At 44.4% G+C, this 18,968-nt stretch overlaps 1 protein-coding gene across 3 annotated transcripts in view; it reads right to left on the bottom strand.

Annotated features, from left to right (window-relative positions):
- TPK1 (thiamin pyrophosphokinase 1) overlaps positions 1-18,968 on the bottom strand; it is a 314,743-nt gene that overhangs the window by 35,404 nt on the left and 260,371 nt on the right. Inside the window, exon 8 of one of the 3 annotated variants that reach the window (XM_021388539.1) lies at positions 17,919-17,959. The exons of the other annotated variants lie outside the window; for them this stretch is intronic. Within the exon in view, the coding sequence (XP_021244214.1) occupies positions 17,934-17,959 (26 nt within the window). The 3' untranslated portion in view covers positions 17,919-17,933. Of the gene's footprint in view, positions 1-17,918; positions 17,960-18,968 lie in introns of those variants that run through there. 3 annotated transcript variants of the gene reach the window in all.

Consider the following 18,968-nt stretch of genomic DNA (forward strand, 5'->3'; position numbering starts at 1 on the left):
CACACACACACACTTTCAGGCTTTGTGTCCATTTTACATCTCAGTGCTCTCTGGCTGGGGTTTAATGATGGGCCATTACTGCTACTGAAAAAAAGTTCTTAACTGAGGACTTGTTGATTTATTTATTTATTTTTACTTGTACGTGGTAAGGCACGGGCACAGGCTACCCAGAGAAGCTGTGGATGTCTCATCCCTGCAGCTGTTCAAGAAGAGATTGGATGGATCCCTGGGAAACCCAGTTTGGTGGGAAGATGTTCCTGCTCATGGCAGGAGTGATGGAACTGGATGGGCTTTAAGGACTCTTTCAATCCAACCATTCTACAGATTCCTCATCTGCTCATAGCAATGAGAGAGAATAGAAGAACTGGTAAGAACAGCCAAATGAAGTGGCATTTAGCCATAACAAAAATTCATGTTGAGTGAAGACAGTAACAAAAAATAAATCCATTCAGACGCCGAAGTTTAATATCCTGCGGGTTAGATTAATTCAAAAGCAAATTGCTGTATTAAGGGAAAACCACCGTGACAGCAGCAGTTTAAAAAAAAAAAACAAACCACCAAAAACGCTGTTTCAACCATTTTAGCGAAGACTTTGGGCGGATCAGCTGTATAGCAGAAGCTCGCAGCGGGGGAGCCTTCACAGAATGATAAAACCGCAGCAAAAACACCGCGAAAAAAAGCCGTTGGGAAGGGAGGGCGCAGATCCTGAGGTGAGGAAGTACTGACGCGGTGTGGGCAGAGCCGGGAGGTGACAATGGCCGAACACCCCCGCGGGTATAAAACCTGTCACTAGGGAGCGACTGGAATAGGACGCGGAGCGACAGAAGACAGTGGCGCGGCAGCTTGGGCAGGACAGGCGAAGACAGATGCTGCATGCTAGAGAGAGAAATTCATCAGGTGATCATCACCCGCAAAGTACAGGGTCTTCACACTCTAAGCGCAGGATTATCACCCTCCGAGGTCAGGGACTTAGTAGCGGTATCCACCCGAAGGAGAGCCAGGGTATCTGTCTCAAGCAAGAATGATGCTGCAACCCTGACTGAATTCGGAGGCAACTAAGTAGCTGTCAGACCTCCAGCTGCGAAGAGTGCATGAGCCTTTCACCGGCATGGCAGGGCAGCCGACAGAATAGCTTTGTAAGTGCAAGTAGGTAGATTATCTGCGCTGCCTTGTGGCTAGGCTACAGGATGAAATACGTAGGTTAAAAAGGGTCATGGGGGACAAAAAGAAGGAGCAGGGAAACTACAATTTACCCATGCACAGACAGTGTTGGTAGGTTATTTCAAAGGAAAAAAAAAACAACCACAAAGGCAGCCTGTATCCCAGCAGGTTGAGGGGAAAAAAAGCAAAACAACAAAAACAACTTTCCAGGCTGGAAGGAAAGAAGTGGATGGAGAAGAAAGTCTGTACTCAAAGCTACAAACAGAAATCCTCCTTGCCTGCTCTGCCCACCCCCAGGTGCCTCTCTAAAACAAGTGTGAGGCCCTGGGTGTGGAAGGCCCATCTGTAGGTGATAATATATTGCTCACGCAGACTAGACAAACTAATGAAACCAAACCAGGAAAAGCTTTCCCTAAAGATCAAGACTACATAACTGAAGAGATGGGTATTAGTTGTAGGCAATTCCTCCCTACAGGTAACTGAACATCTGATACGCTGATCAGATCCTCTTCTTAGAGAAGTCTTACTGGGGCTTGAGTGAGGGATGCCACCAGGAAACTACCTAGCCTGGTACAGTCAGCAGATCACAACCCCTTACTGCTTTTCCATATAGGGAGAGACGAAGCAGCTAAATCTGGGTTAAGGGCTATCAGAAGGGACTTCAGGGCCTTGTGAATTGGGAGTCAGGGGCCTTGAGTTGGGTCTTCACTGCCAGACATTGTTTAGTTTAGCTCTCCATTACCAGATTGTTGCAAGTCAGTAAGAGAAGAACAAACAGGGAAACAGTGAAAGGGGGAACGATAAGAAACTACAAAGGCATGCAAGATAGGAGAGCCTCCCCTGGGACAAAGGTCAAGACGAAGATTCCTGACTTCATCCAAGAACAACCACCGAGTGGGGAGGAAGACGTCGAGCCTTCATCCAGCGACCACCAGAAGGGGCTACAATGCATGCGCAAAGGGGAGGAAAAGTAATGAATATGTAACCGGGCTCAGTGAATATGTATAAGTTTGGCTTTTAAATGTCTAACACTTTTGCCTAGGGGTGTGCGAGCTTGGCAGGGCGAAGACCCCCTCACACCCGGCGTGTATGCGCAGCGCTGAATAAACATACCTGCTTTATAACCTAACCTGGGGTTATAGAGTTTGATTCCGCAAGTCACTTGGGACAACAGCTGAAGGAACTGAATGCACGGATCATCTTTTCTTCTCTGCCTCCTGCACTGGCTAAGAACATATAAATAAATCAAAGGATCTTATCTTGAAATACCTGGTTTCCTGGCTGGTGCCACAAAAATAAATATATATATATATTTTTTATTTGGACAACCAAATGGCCTACATGGCACTGGATTTGCAGGCATTAGATGGTGCTCATCTTTCCTCAATGGTGAGAGTAATCCTTGGGGAAAAGCTAGTGGGGCTCATTGGGAGGGCTTTAAATTAGGTCTGCAGGGGGGTGGGAGGGACAGCGAGCCTTCCCATGATAAGGTGTGGGATGGCACAGCTATATTAGAAGGACAGGGGGCTAGCAGGGGCCTTGAAGGATCCACTGCCTTGAGATGTGCTTACAACACTGCAGCATGTACTAAATCTTATGATGAGGCAGTGACTACTGGAGCAATAGAAGGCAATGGGGAAAAAAAAAATCATGGGAAATACTTAGAAGAAATTAGGGAATCACTTCCTTAAAGGATAACAAGACCAGCAGCCCATCTGAAGTGCCTCTACACCAACAAATGCAGCTTGGGAAACAAACAGAAGGAAACCAAGACATAGAAAACATCAAAAAACACAATACAGTTGTTATCACTGAAACCCAGTGGGATGATTCCCATGACTGGAATATGGCTATTGACAGCTACAAGCTGTTCAGAAGGAACAGGAGAGGAAGGAGGGGAGGAGGTGTTATCTACATCAGGAAAGGAATAGAATGTAAAGAGCTGTCCCTAAAGAATAGTCATGAGCAAGTCAAAAGCCTATGGGTAACAGTTAGAGACCACGGCAGTAAAGGGAACCTTGTGACTGGTGCCTTTTACAGGCCACCCAATCAAGCAGAGTCTGTCAATGAAGCCTTCTACCTCCAGCTACAGGAGGCCTTGTGATCGCAAGTGCTCATCCTGGTGGGGACTTCAACCACCCAGACATCTGCTGGAAAAGTAGCACAGCAAGCTGTAAGCAATCCAGGAGCCTATTGGAATACACTGTGAATAACTTCCTGAGCCAAATAACAAATGCCCCACCAGGGCAGGGATGCAATACTGCACCTGCTGTTCACCAATGCAAATGAAATGATTGGTGGCATCAGGACTGGAGGCTGCCAGTGCTGTAGTGACCATTATATAGTTGAGTTCATGCTCCTGAGGGACATGATACAGGCAAAGAGTAAGATTAGGATGCCAAATTTTAGAAAAGCTAATCTCCAGTTCTTCAGGGAGTTAGTCAACAAAACACCCTAGGAAACTGTCCTCAGCGGATAAGGGTGGAGAGCAGAGCTGGCAGATCTTTAAGGAAGCTTTCCTCTGTGTGCAAGAGCTCTCCATCCCCAGGTGTATGAAGTCAGGAAAGGAAAGGAAGGCAAGAGACCAGCATGGCTGAACTGGGACCTACTGGTCAAACTGAAGAGCAAGAAGAAAATGCACAGGGGCAGTGGGAACAGGGACAGGTACTGTGGGAAGAGCGTAAGGAAGCTGCTAGATTGTGTAGGGATGGGATCAGGCATGCCAAAGCCCAGCTTGAACTAAACTTGCAAGGGATACCAAGAAGAACAAGAAAGGCTTCAACAGGTACTTCAACCAGAAAAGTTAAGTCTAGGAGGGTGTACTTCCCCCTAGTAAGGGACACAGGTAAGCTGGTAACAACAGACATGGAGAAGGCTGAAGTAATCAACAAGTTTTTGCCTTGGTCTTCACTGTGGACTGATCTTCACACAATCCTCAAATGTTTGTGAGAAGGGGATCGGGGAAGCAAGGTCCCTCCCACTGTAAGAGAAGATCAGGTTTGTGACTACCTGGGGAAACCTGAACATCCACAAGTCTATGGGTACCGATAAGATGCAACCCAGAGTCCCGAGAGAATTAACTGATATAGTCACCAAGCCACTCTCAATGATATTTGAGAAGTCGTGGCAATCAGGTGAAATCCCCAGTGACTGGAAAAAAGGCAACATCAGACCCATTCTTAATAAGGGAAAAAAGGATGACCCCAGGAACTACTGACCTGTCAGTCTCATCTCTGTGCTGGGAAAGATCACAGAACAGATCCTCCTGGAAGCTACGCTAAAGCACATGGAAGACAGAGAGGTGATATGGGAGAACCAGCATAGCTTCATCAAGGGCAAACCCTGCCTGACCAACTTAATGGCCTTTTATGATAGTGTCACTGCATCAATGGACAAGGGAAGAAAACCTTATATCATCTGTCTGGACTTCAGTAAGGCCTCTGACATTGTACCCCATAGCATCCTTCTCACCAAGGAGAAAAGGTATGGATTTGATGGTTGGACTGTTCAATGGATGAAGAACCGGCTGCAGGATCAAGTCCAGAGAGTGGTGGTCCATTGCTCAATGTCACGATGGAGGCTGGTGATGAGAGGGGCCCACCAGTGGTGAGTGCTGAGACCAATACTCTCTAATATCTTCAGCAGTGACATCGACAGTGAGGTTGAGTGCTAAAGCAAGTTTGCTGATGGCGCCAAGCTGTGGGGTACAGTTGACACACCAGAGGGGCGGGATGCCATCCAGAGGGACCTAGATAGGCTTGAGCAGTGGGCCCAGGTGAACCTCATGAAGTTCAACAAATCCAAGTGCAAGGTCTTGCACCTGGGTCAAGGCAACATCCACTACTAATACAAGCTGAGGGATGAAAGGATTGAGTGCAGCTCTTACGAAGACGACCTGGAGGTACTGGTGGATGGGAAGCTGGACATCAGCCAGCAGCATGCCCTCACAGCCCAGAAATCAACTGTATCCTGGACTGCATCAGAAGCAGCATGGCCAGCAGGTTGAGGGAGGTGATCCTACCCCTCTACTCTGCACTGGTGAGACCTGGCCTAGAATACTGCATCCAGATGGGGAGTCCTCAGTACAGGAGAGACACAGACATGCTGAAGCATGTCCAGAAGAGGGCCACAAAAATGATCCAAGGGATGAACGCCTTTCCTACAAGGACAAACTGAAAGAGCTGGGGCTGTTCAGTCTGGAGAAGAGAAGGCTCCAAGGTGACCTCATAGTGGCCTTTCAGGTACCTAAAAGGGAGCTACAGGAAAGAAGGGATAGACTCTTCAGCAGGGTCTATGGTGACAGAACAAGGGTGTAGTATGATGGGAAGTGGAACAGTAACAGCAGAGCAGCAAGACTGCAGGCTACAACAAATGAAGAGTCACTCAAATGCTACAGCTATGAGCAGTGAAAAAAAAGGAAACAAGCTGCTTACCTTCAGAAGGTCTCAAATATACCAGGATCTCTAAAGAGATACCTTTGCCTCCACTGCCAACCCTTAAATGAGGTCTGGGAAGGGGTGGATCATGGCTCCACCTCTTCTGGTCACTCAGGTGCATCGCATGCACCTGAGTTCCCCTGAGTTGGCAATGCCTTCCTACGAGGTGCTTGATCAGTGTTTCAAGCTGTGACTTAGCATTTCCACTACAAAGGGGAAATGGTTTCAAGCTTAAAGAGGGTAGTTTTAGGTTAGATTTAAGGAAAATTTCCCACAGCATCCTTGTGGAGACCCACAGCATCCCTGTGGAGAAGCTGGCTGCCCATGGTTTGGATGGGCATACACTCTGCTGGGTAAAACACTGGCTGGAGAGTTGTAGTCACAGGAGTTAAATCCAGTTGGTGGCCAGTCACAAGCAGTGTCCCCCAGGGCTCAGTGCTGGGGCCTCTTCTATTCAACATCTTTATCAATGATCTTGATGAGAGGATTGAGTGCACCCTCAGTAAGTTTGCAGACAGCACCAAGTTGGGAGGGAGTGTTGATCTGCCAGAGGGTAGAAAGGCACTACAGAGGGACCTGGATAGACTGCATCGATGGGTCAACGTAAACTGTGTGAGTTTCAATAGGGCCAAGTGTTAGGTCCTGCACTTTGGTCACAACAACCCCAGGCAACCCTACAGGCTTGGGAAGGAGTGGCTGGAAAGCTGCCTGACAGAAAGGGACCTTGGTGTGCTGATGGACAGTCGGCTGGATATGAGCCAGCAGTGTGCCCAGGTGGCCAAGAAGGCCAATGGCATCCTGGCTTGTATCAGGAATGGTGTGGTGAGCAGGACTAGGGAAGTGATCCTGCCCCTGTACTCGGCACTGGTGAGGCCCCACCTCGAGAACTGTGTTCAGTTTTGGGTGCCCCAGTACAGAAAGGACATGGAGGTGCTGGAGCAGGTCCAAAGAAGGGCAACAAGGCTTGTGAAGGGCTTGGAGAATATGCCCTACGAGGAGCAACTAAAGAAACTGGGGTTATTTAGTCTGGGAAAGAGGAGACTGAGGGGAGACTTCATTGCTCTTTTCAAGTACCTGAAAGGTGTTTGCAGTGAGAGCGGAGCTGGTCTCTTCTCAGTGGTGACAGGTGACAGGACAAGGGGAAATGGCCTCAAGTTGAGCCAGGGGAAGTTTAGTTTGGATATCAGGAAAAACTTGTTTACAGAAAGGGTTGTTAAGCACTGGAACAGGCTTCCCAGGGAGGTGTTTGAGTCACCATCCCTGAATGTGTTTAAAAACTGCTTGCATGTGGTGCTCGGGGACATGATTAAGCTGTGGGCTGTTGGAGTTAGAGTAGTATGGTTAGGTTGCGGTTGGACTTGATGATCTTGAAGGTCTTTTCCAACCTAAGAAATTCTATGAAAAGTCTTTTACAATGAGTGTGGTGAGGCACTGGAACAGGTTGCTTAGTGATGTGGTGGATGCTCTGTCCCTGGAGATTTTCAAGGCGAGGCTGGATCAGGCCCTGAGTAACCTGATCTAGCTGTGGATGTCCCTGTTCATTGCAGGGGAGTTGGACTACATGACCTTTAAAGGTCCCTTCCAACTCTAAGGATTTTATGGTTCTAAAAGGAAGTCTACATTAAGTTTGTTCAGAATGCTGTTTTTGGAAAACCTGCTGATTCAGCAAGTAAGCATCTGTCAAACTATTGCTGTACATAAAATCAGCAATTAACCTCCAAATTCTAAACTTGTTTTTTTGCATCTGCTGTCATTCACAGTGAGAAACACAAGGCACATTGCTCCTACTGCCTGCATCAAAGTGGATATGTTCAAGCAATTACATTTAGTAAAGAGACAGGCTTGAGGCACGCTTCTATTTTTTATTTAAAACAAAAGATGTGGACATAGGTTTGTCAAATAGGCATTTAAGAAAGGAAACTTCCAAGTTACTATGTGATGAACAGAGAAAAAAAAATAAGTGTGTTGAGAAATGTACTTCTTAATCTTAGAAGAAACCATAATCCTCCCATTCCTTTAGTGTAGTGAGGATTCTCTTCAGTCCAGCTTAACTTTACAAAGTCAATGCCACTGTCATTGCCTCTGCTGAAAACAGCAGCAGAGTGAGTAACGAACAATAAAACTTCCAAGGCTCTTAAAAACATTAAGAATGTGCCAGGGCATGGAATACAGCAGGATGTGTATGCTTCATTACCTGTCTCACCTTCACACATCTCTCCAAAATTAACACACCACCCAGTTAACAGAAATGGTATTTTCAAAATGTGACTAAGACTAGGGTGCTCTCAGGAGGGTGAGGATCTGCCATTATCAAGACTGCTGTCAACCTGGAAATAGACAGACTTGTTTAATAACCAGAGTGTGATGTCTTACATCAGCTTTTATATTTTGAGTGTTATATAAAGTTGCCAGAGAGACTGATTTTCAGGAAAGGGAAAGAGGAACAAATTACTTCCTCTAGTTTAAATTAACTCTGAGGACCTTCCCTCATTTCCCTGAGGAGGTGGAGCACTATACCAAATGATGCTCATTATTTTCCAGCAAAGCTGAAAATGAGAAAGGTGCTAACAGTCATCTTACTGAGTTAAATCTTAATTCCCTGTTCTAGTGCTTGCTCTTGTTATGCTCTGGATTAAAACAAACTGAAGACCCTAATAAATACAGATGAAAAATTACAATAATGAGGAGCAACAACACTAGTAAAGAAGAAAATGGAGTTAGAAGAAGCTGGGAAAAAGAAAAATCCCCTGCCCCAAAACTTCCTCTATTAGTGTAAATTATACAATTGTTTCTCAGTGTTTGTCACAGATTACAGGTCGTGCAAGACTTCTGAATTCAGAAGTGGATTTATCAAAGACTGACATTTTCATTAACTACTCAGCCAACACACAGTGCTGATTTCTGAGCAGAGGGGATTCCAAGCAGGGCTGCTATTAAGCATGGGCAATTAATTGGCCTTCTGTTCTTAAAAAAAAATCAGAAGAATAAAGCCTACAGTACCTTGTTAGGTATTTTTTTGCATTTGCAAAAGTGATCTTTAAAATTTATTATAAAGACTCTTAATTAAATGGTCTGATTTACAGCCAGTAAAAACATAGAAAAGCAATTGCTGTAATTTCATAGCAAAAAATGCTAAAGGAACACTCATTTTTCAGTTTCCAAGTTGAATCAATTGTTAATATAACACCTTAAAAGAAGAATGTTATACTATGGAAACATAAAGGAACTGTTTGTCAGTGCAGTCATTGTCTTCTTTTCAGATAATCAGAGGGCTGAAATGGCAATAATTCCCCAAACAGCCGATTTCAATTCTGCAGAAGACAAGAAGATGAAGCAAGTTATCCCACAATCCTTAATCCTTTCTCCCTTTGTAGATGTTATACTTCCACATATTTCCCTATTCAGATTTAAATACAGTATGAATTTAAACTGTTACAGCTGTTCTTGTGTAATTTCCTGTAGTAGCTGAGAGCACCTTTTCAAAGCTCAACTTTTCCTGGGCAGGATTATCAGATGAGCTAAAAGAAGCACAGATTGCAGGGATAAAAGTACCTGAAGTAGTGTTACAGTGGCAGTTTGACTGCTGGGATATAAGCAGGGTATGGGAAGGTTAGTGAGATAGAAGCTATGTCCTACAGAAAATTGATAAGGATACAGGCAAGAGAGAAAAATACATGCCCTCCCCATGGTATACAGTATGATATCAGTGGTACAAGACACAAAAGAAAGGATACTTCTCTTAAAAATCTCAGGGCAGTCTTCTCCCAGGATTAAGCTGCATCAGAAGAGTCGCTGGAGACTCCCAAGACACCAGCCTGGCAGCAAAAGGTAGGAGATCTCCCCACACTCCCCTCTCCCACCTCCAGACACATAACAGCCCCATGGCTTGGCACTTGCCAGTTCTGCAGAGAACCTCAACTTCCAGCTTTTGCCAAGGTTTCACACTCTACTCTGTGCTTTGCTGAACTACATCTCTTCCTTGTGTGATGATGACACCAGGACATAAGCTGTACAAAGACTACTTCTTATGGGGGCAGGAGCAAGAGGGATGCATGGGAAGGAAGCACACAAAGAAAAGAATACCAGGGCTGGCACAGGATGAGAGCTAACGTATAAGATCTATTCTCTTTTTATATCATTTGACAGTTACCAGATATTTCAAGTTATTTAATATTAAAAAAAAAATTCATACCTGTGGAGCTGGTAATGGACAGGCACATCGGATTCCCAGACAGAAACCTAGGGCTGCCTTCTCAGAAAACCGTTACATTATTAATGCTACTTTTTCTACATCATGCTCACTAAGACTACAACTGTCTTTGATGCTTTGGAAAGACTTCTGTAAGTACTAGACACCTTGTCCAGTAACAAATGATGGACCAGTCCTAAGAAGTGTTCAACAGAAAGAAGAACAGTGCTATATGGTTTCTATCAACAGCTGTAAATGGAGGTCCACCTGTGAGCCAAGACAGCTGAGAGAATAAACAACTTGAGGAGCCAGGTTCTCAACTTTGCAACCTTCTGAGCTCTTTTGAAATTCGTTGTGTTTACTTTTAATGCTGTTTTTCCCATGTAATTTTGACTTTAAAATGAAACACAATGACCCCACCTCCCCCCCACATTCCGAGTTGTCACTGAAAGACTAGGTAAAAGCAGTGAGAAATAATTTCTTTTTTAATGCTCCAATACAACCCACTGATTGTGCCATCTGTCCAACACATGATGAAGAATCTCTAAGCAGAGAACAGCTGTGGGGGACATAGTACGCTGTTTGTAGATCTATGCTTGGTAAGAGATAAGAGCTTTTATTTAAAAACCAAATTCGACTTTGAACATAATATGTTGGGTATGCAGTGTGTTTCCAGCATGAAGTGAGGGGAAAAAACAGCATATCTGTCCAGATGGAATGGAGGAGTAGAGCCAAAGGTAAAAGGTGCAGATGCAATCTGTCTGTTGTGATGACGAAGGAAGACACTGGGCACTGTAAAAATGTCTTTCTGGAGTGCTGGGACTCACATGATAAATAAAAGAAAACTACACAGCTCAAAATACCATGGAGAGTGTGTGCAAAACTACGCTAACAGAAGTGGCAGAGCTAAGTGCTTCAGCTAAGTATTTAATAGGATTGTAACAGCTATCTCAATAAATTTGCCCATACCAAATATTAATTACATAGGGATCTATCTCACTGAGATAATTTCTCTAAATTGTCTCCTCATTGGCACCTCTCTAATTATTTCTAGTAAAAAGAATCATATGTCTTTATACTTTTGATAGGTGTATCACAACGTATCTTTCAAAACTCTCATACACTGGCAGTTCACTTCAGCTCTGAAAAGCCTGTGGGTACTGAGGTCTCATCTCACGGAATTTTAAGGTCTCCATGAAAAGAGGTAGAGCGTGGGGACAGGGAAAGCCTCCATCTGTTAAGCAGCTCTGCTTTTGACTCATGCCCAGCAGTTCTGGCTGCTGCAGAGTAAGGGCTGCGAGGTACCCGCAAACCCTGGGTATGTGGGATCAGAGGAGAGCTGCGAGGCCAGCTCCCTCCTGCACCCTGCAGGCGCTGGGCTGGCTGAGGGCAGCTTGGGGCTGCAGGAACTTGTGAATGATCTGATCACAGGGTTTTACACCTGCAGTTATCACAAGCTTCTTTCCTCCCCCGAAAACGCATTGCTGCACCTCCAAGCGCTACAGTGGGTGAGAGCCATGCTTCAGTCACGCGTAATATGAGTATATAATATATATATTAATAATTATATGTAATATATATGTATGAGTCAAATATACCTGCCTCCTTCTAGACCAGTTTGATACCTTTGGCCCTGTTCCTACACTTGGAGAGGAAGACTTCCAGTTAGCTAGAAATGTGGTCTAATTTCAGAAATGATTAATTCCTGTCTTTAAAACCTCTAATGACCCAGCTGTGATGCCATCCTTTCAGGAACCACTCCAAATCTCCATTCCTACAGAAGAATCCTTAGCTGTTTATCTTTTTTACTGCAAAACTTCCTATCAAAAACCAATATGCTGATGGGCATTTTTTTCTGCAATGAGGAAACATAATTTACTAAAACTGACACATTACTTTTAGCAGTCTTTCCACTAGTTAAGAAGCTGCCCTGTATTGCAAAGGCTGAATTTATGTTGATGTTGTCACCAAGATTGCCTATATGTAAGCTATTGAAGCACTTCTGATTTACTAACAATGATTCCAAAGAAAATTGAAACAGAAAGAGGTAAAGACCTTCAAGATTACCAGGTCCAACTGTCAACCTGAACTCATGAGTCCCATCACTATGCCACATCCCTTAGTGCCACATCCACACATTCCTTAGATACCTCCAGGGATGGGGGACTCTACCACTGCCCTGGGCAGCCCATCCCAATGCTTGACCACTGTCTCCTTGAAGGAAATCTCACAATCATTGCTGAAGAAAACCCAGTACCATCTCAGTCTGATGTACTCCAAAGTGAAGTCACGCACTGTAGAAAGCGGCACTGTCTATCTCATTGTTTTTCAATTTAGCACTGATCAGTTTTCCTGAATATTCCCCGCTGGCTGTCAAGTCTGCATTTCATCGAGGTTGCAGAAGAACAAGATGTATTTAGTAATTATCTAAGTGTAATAAGCAACTGCTAAATCTTTCAAGAGCAGACAGAATAATGAATATATATGTATTCCAAAACTAAAACATACAAAGGAATACAATGTTACCAATAATGAGCTTTGCTTTGATGGAAAATGTCATGAGATTACATCAGGCAACCTGCATAAGTAAAACACTGAAGGGTTTGATTTACTGCTTTGGGCTGTACAGGAAGCTAATCCTCTATGAAGAAAAATCTGCTTTGTTTTGCTTCTGAGACTCTGGAGCTTCCACATAGTTATCACTGTGATTGTCATTCCCAGCCAGATTAGTGGCAGTGGAGACTAAAGTGTCATCTCCAGGTTATGGCAGATGCTATATATTTGAATCAACCTTTGCTAGCTCTAGCAAAGCTTCAGCTGACAAGGCAGAAGGCCTAAAATATTAAGTACTGTAATTCAATACATTTTGCTTTCCAAGAGAAAACACTGCCCTTTCAAGCAGTAGGATGATTTTTATTCTGAAGAGTTTCCTGCTACTGCCATACATTAGCTGAACCATTGATTAGCAGGCAGGAGCTTTGTCACCATCTATTCCCATCAGATCTTCCATTTATAACGTGGGAAGATCACATGCTTCACCCTCATCAGGGAGCACAACACTGCCACTGCTTGCCTCCAGGGACCCATCACTTCTCTGTCTTTTGATCCAGGACATAAGACTGACAATCACTAATATCTGTAACTTTCAGCTCATGAACTGTTTCTCTTCCCATTATTTATCTTACCTAAATGAGGGGAAACAGCAATTTAGGGTACTGGAGCATAGAGAACAGGCAAGTCCATATGTAGATGGCACAACACTTGCAACACAAAATAACACTACAAAAAGAATCAGAAGAACTAATTTTGTACTAGGGATTATATGTTCTTGAGGTCAACCACTGCTGTATGGGTTATCTGGGATGATGCGGTATTTCCATTCAGGGGCTTAATTTTAGGAATCAGGCTTTCTGCCAGAGTTAGAGGGTGGAAGCAAAAGAAAGGTATGAAGTACTACAAACAAAATTCAACGTTAGTTTCCTGAAGTTAGATTGCACTGATTACTGATTAAAGAAATACTTCTGATAATCTGAACCCCTTACCCCACATATGTTCAAGTCCTGTCTATGCTTACATTTGCAAACATTTCTCCCATCCATATCATGAATTTCTTTATTTTTTTTTTAACTTGCACTGGTCCCACAGGTAGAGGGGAAGTGAGGGGAGATTCATGTCCATACTACTTATCTTCTGCAAACGGGAAATCTTCACAATGCTATACCCTTTGCTGTATATTACTTTGACTATTTTCTACATTAGATATGTATCGCCTTAGTCAAAGAATAAGATTGAAAATAAAACTGTAGGGAGTAAAAGGTATTCTCTTGAATGGTAATGGCTAAATACATGGATGCAAAGGATATCCGATTTCCCTGGGAATCTCCACAGTTCTGGGAAGGTGATGGTAAAGTAGCTGGGTGGGCAGCATTGGTGGCAGGGTGGCTGGCATGGCCTGGGGACAGCACAGCCCTGCTGGGGTGGTGCACTAGGGAGAAGGGAAGCTGTGGCATGTAGGCTGTGGTGTGAGGCAGTAGGGTGGGCTGTGCTGGGAGGCTGCTGAGGGAAAGAAGGTAGAAAGGAGGGGGCTGCTGAGGTGGTGGCAGCAGAGCAGGCTGCACCAAGGTGGCTGCATGTGGTGGTGGCCAGCCTAATTAGCCCAGTGGCCTCCACTGAGGTTTGCAGGGCCAAGTGATGGGAGAGGGGGCTGGGGCAGTGCCTGGGGGTGACCACAGAGTGGAAACCAGGAGAACTTGGGTCTTCGCTAGCATGCCTGGAGGCTGGCAGCTGTAATAGTAGTTGGTAATTCTAATGGAGGAGATCTTGTCTTTTGGCAAGCACTTGTGTGCAGACACTGAGAGTACTGGGCTCACACAGTCAGGCGCATCTGACAGCAGTTGTTATCAAGGATAAGGATTCTGGTGCCTGACAGGGGCATGTAGCAGGAACACGCTAGCTGTAAGAGCTACAAGAAAGAAGGGGCAGACCCTTAAGCAGGGTCTGTTGTGATAGGACAAGAAGAAATGGATTCAAACTAAAAGAGAGGAAATTTAGATTAGATATAAGGAAAAGGTTTTTTACAATAGAAGTGATGGAACAGGTTGCCCAGAGTTGTGGTGGATTCCCCATTCCTGAATATATTCAAGGTCAGGCTGGACAGGGCTCTGAGCAACCTGATCTAGCTGTAGATGTCCCTGTTCATTGCAGGGGAGCTGGACTACGTGACTTTTAAAGGTCCCTAGGTCCCAGTGGAAGACAAGAACTGTTTCTTTTGCCTCAAAGCTTGCTTCATGAGGCCTTTTTTGTGATAAGACTCTAACTGACAAATGCGAATTATCAAGGGGGGTGAGCAGCGGGTGTCACTGTGCCAGGTTGCTTCTGCTTATGGTTGTAAAGATAAGCAGAAGTGGGACGAGCAGTCTTTTTTGGGGGTGCGGCTTGAAGGAGCTGACCACTGCAAAAGGTGATAATGCTTGTGCATGGCAATAAAGGCACCACTCCCTGCTGGCTTATCTGTTGGGCCAGGTGTGTCACACTAACAAAGAGAAAAGAAGAAGAAAAAAAACCTGTGAAACGGGAGATAAAAGGTCCCCCCTAAACTAAGAAGTTTGGAGGAGAAGAACTCCCAGAGAAATGAAACCTTTTAGGGGAGAACTCCCAAAAGAAAAGAAACCTTTGACGGTGGAAAGAACCCCCCGGGGCCTGCTTGCTGCGAAGCTTCCTGGCTCTCGCCCATCCCCTGCGGTGATTGGACGAGTTCCTGAGATCAACGGAGGCACTACAAACTATGCTGGACCCACGGTGGTGACTATCTCTCTCTCTTGCTTTCTGCAAGGACTCCTTGCTTTTTCCTACCCCTTTTCTATCGCCCGCCTTCCCCTCCACATCTCCCCAAGCAACTAGGATTTGCAATAAACTGGTTGGGCTAACATTTGACCCGCTGAGTCTTAATCTCGCCATTGGGTATACGTATACTGAAAGAACCTCCTCCCCCTCCTATAAATTGGAGCGAGAGAGTCCTTTCAAACTGAAATGATTCTATGATTCTATTTAAATACCAGGATGTTACACACATGTGGAAAAAAAACACATTTTGCTTCCTCTGCAAAAATAAAATTACCTTTCTAAATTCTAAGTTGAAATAGTTAACAAATTTAGATGCAAACTCATAACAAAGCAGTTCAAGACACGTTCTTGAAATGTTGCATACTACACAACAGGCCAACCATCACAAGAATCATAGATTCCTTAGGGCTGGAAGGGACCTTTAAAGGTCATGTAGTCCAACTCCCCTGCAATGAACAGGGACATCCACAACTAGATCAGGCTGCCCAGGGCCTGATCCAGCCTCACCTTGAAAGTCTTCAGGGACGGGGCATCCACCACATCACTAAGCAACCTGTTCCAGTGCCTCACCACCCTCACTTTAAAAGACTTTTCCTTATATCTAACCTAAAACTACCCTCTTTAAGCTTGAAACCATTTCCTCTTGTTCTGTCACCATAGACCCTGCTGAAGAGTCTATCCCTTCTTTCCTGTAGCTCCCTTTTAGGTACCTGAAAGGCCACTATGAGGTCACCTTGGAGCCTTCTCTTCTCCAGACTGAACAGCCCCAGCTCTTTCAGTTTGTCCTTGTAGGAAAGGCGTTCATCCCTTGGATCATTTTTGTGGCCCTCTTCTGGACATGCTTCAGCATGTCTGTGTCTCTCCTGTACTGAGGACTCCCCATCTGGATGCAGTATTCTAGGCCAGGTCTCACCAGTGCAGAGTAGAGGGGTAGGATCACCTCCCTCAACCTGCTGGCTATGCTTCTTCTGATGCAGTCCAGGATACAGTTGATTTCTGGGCTGTGAGGGCATGCTGCTGGCTGATGTCCAGCTTCCCATCCACCAGTACCTCCAGGTCATCTTCGTAAGAGCTGCACTCAATCCTTTCATCCCTCAGCTTGTATTAGTAGTGGATGTTGCCTTGACCCAGGTGCAAGACCTTGCACTTGGATTTGTTGAACTTCATGAGGTTCACCTGGGCCCACTGCTCAAGCCTATCTAGGTCCCTCTGGATGGCATCCCACCACTCTGGTGTGACTGGTATCTCAAGCCAAAAATTAGAACATCACATGACACCCCAAAAGTGGCATTTCTTTCCAAATGTATTTATCCTGTCATTGTTGGATTTTGTTACTAGAATGTGCAGATTTTTTTCACTCACCTGCTTTTTCCACCACCCTGTACATAAATGTTATGTAGTAGCATAAAAGTCACAGATCTAGAACAGCTGCAGTAAGAATTCTCCAACGTTATACTCTTGGTAGCTGCTAGAATATCTGCAGCAAAATAAAGAGACATTACAGCCTTTGGAAAGCATCATCAAGTAGCTATTACACAGTAGTTTTACCTTCCAGGTCAGTGATGCAACATGCCAAGTAGGTATCCATGGAACACCTAATCTGTACTTCGAGTCCTAAAACTGATTTTCATAAAAACTTCAACTCTAAAAAGTAACATGTGCTAGACATAAGCTTTGTTCATGATGATATCCTGCTCTAAAGCATTACTTCTGAGCCAGCTGAAGCAATGTTCTTCAGCAAAGTTACAAACAGGTTGAATTAGAAAAGAACTATTATTTCTCTGAGAGGGCTTGAGGAAAGCAGTAAAGTTTCTGCTTGCCAGGTGAGCTGCCAAGAATCCACTTCTAGTCAGTAATCATAGCTTGGCAAGAGTCATTAGCAAAACATCAATTTCCTAAGGCATAACAAATAGGATTTTGAGTAGTAGTAAAAAATAGGATTTTGAATACCTCTACTTCCACAGAGCCAAACTTAGGTTACCTTGTAGCAACGTAACCCTCTACACAAGTGCATTTAATCCCTAGGCTGCAGAGGGGAAGGTGTGATCATACCAACCCTGTTAAAATTCCTGCACAAAGAAAGCAGGTTTTCAAGCAAAGGAGCAGAAGTCCTCCTCTGAAATCCTTGCAGCCAAAGCCCATTAAAATGCTGAGGCAGACTCCTGATTGCCAACTGAGTTTGACAACTGCAAGCAATCCAAGGCTGTATTTTACTGCAGCCTCAGACTACACTAGCAGAAAGAGGCTAGAGATGTTAAATTGAGATGTGGCAGGCTAGATCTTTCCAGCAGAGAGAAATACATACTATTGTCATGGTGTAGGCAGCACATTGGGCCAAGGAATGCTCGCTGAGGAAGGGCGTATGGTTGTAGTTCTCTGCCCAAAAAAAGGACGATTTAAACTGAAATGATGAATCCCTAAAACGGACAGAGGAAAAAACAGCTTGAGAGAGGAGGCCAAAGTAGGAAAGTGAGGAAAAACAGTCTTAGAATCATAGAATGGCTCAGGTTGCAGGGGACCTCAAAGATCATCTAGTTAGCTTTGAGAAGAGAAGGCTCCAGGGAGACCTCATTGTGGCCTTCTAGTACTTAAAGAAGCTTATAATCAAGAGGGAGACCAATTTTTTACACAGTCTGATAGTGACAGGACAAGGAGGTGTGGCTTTAAACTGAAAGAGGGGAGATTAAGGTTAGCTGTTAGAAATTTTTTACTTAGCGGTTGATGAGGTGCTGGAACGTTGCCCACAGAGGTTGTGAATGCTCCATCTCCGGAGGCATTCAAGGCCAGGTTGGATGGGATCCTGGTCAGCCTAATCTGGTGGTTGGCAAGCCTGAGGGGTCAAAAGAGCAAAAAGGAGCCAGTGCTGTCAGTCTAAGGATTTATCCTAGAGGGACACAGAGATAGGAGCCCTAGACAATGGTCAATAATGGGATAATTGTGAAAGGACTTGAAGGACATGCAATATGGTGCACTATTTCCCTCAGCATTCCCTTCCTCAAAAGGCAGCCACCTGTACCTTAGAGGAGCTTAAAATGCAGACTGTTATCTCTGTGTTTACTGGATTGTTCCTCCACAATTTTGTTGGATTTTTTTTCCTGACTCCATTTGTATTTCTGGTCCCCACAGCATCCTGTGCACTCAGTTCCAGAGTCGAGATCTATGCAACACGGAGCAGTCCGGTCAGGGACTGCATGATGTGCTTGTTTGAGGGAGCAGGCTTCAACCAAACAGGCTGTAGCTCCAAAACTCCCTCTAGCAATCCCTAGCAAAGTAACTCATTGTCCTACAGATTAGGTTATTTCACAGGTTACATGGCTATAAACACTATGCTCTCACACTGACAACTAAGGGTTAAAGGGCTGTGAAAGTGGAGAACAAATATTATGCTTGAGTTATTGGGAAATTGAGTTTAACTCCATTTTCACACCTACACAACCTCTTTCTTTTAAAAACAACCAACAGGTGACCAAATGTTCCAAGTGAAAGGCTGTACCTTTATGTAATTTTACTAGATACACTCTGGAAATAGTAACTATGTACAATCACACTAAACACACACACACATACACAAAAACCCCGCAAAAAAACAAGCAAAACAAAAAACAAATTCTTTTGTCCTAATTTACTACTATAAGGATAAAAACAACCCGAAACCCGGACTACTAGGATTCTTACCCTTTCATTAGGTTTGCTTATGGTCTCAGATAAGACAAATGCTCTGTGACTCAGTTTCCTCAATGAAAAGAATGGGAATGCACCATTTTCTCACTACAAATGTGTATTCCAGATTAGGCAATGCACTTTCTTTTAATAAAACACCCATATAGGCTGCTGGTGGC

Source organism: Numida meleagris, chromosome 2 (genome assembly GCF_002078875.1).
Source record: "Numida meleagris isolate 19003 breed g44 Domestic line chromosome 2, NumMel1.0, whole genome shotgun sequence".
In the NCBI taxonomy this organism is placed as follows: Eukaryota; Metazoa; Chordata; class Aves; order Galliformes; family Numididae; genus Numida; species Numida meleagris.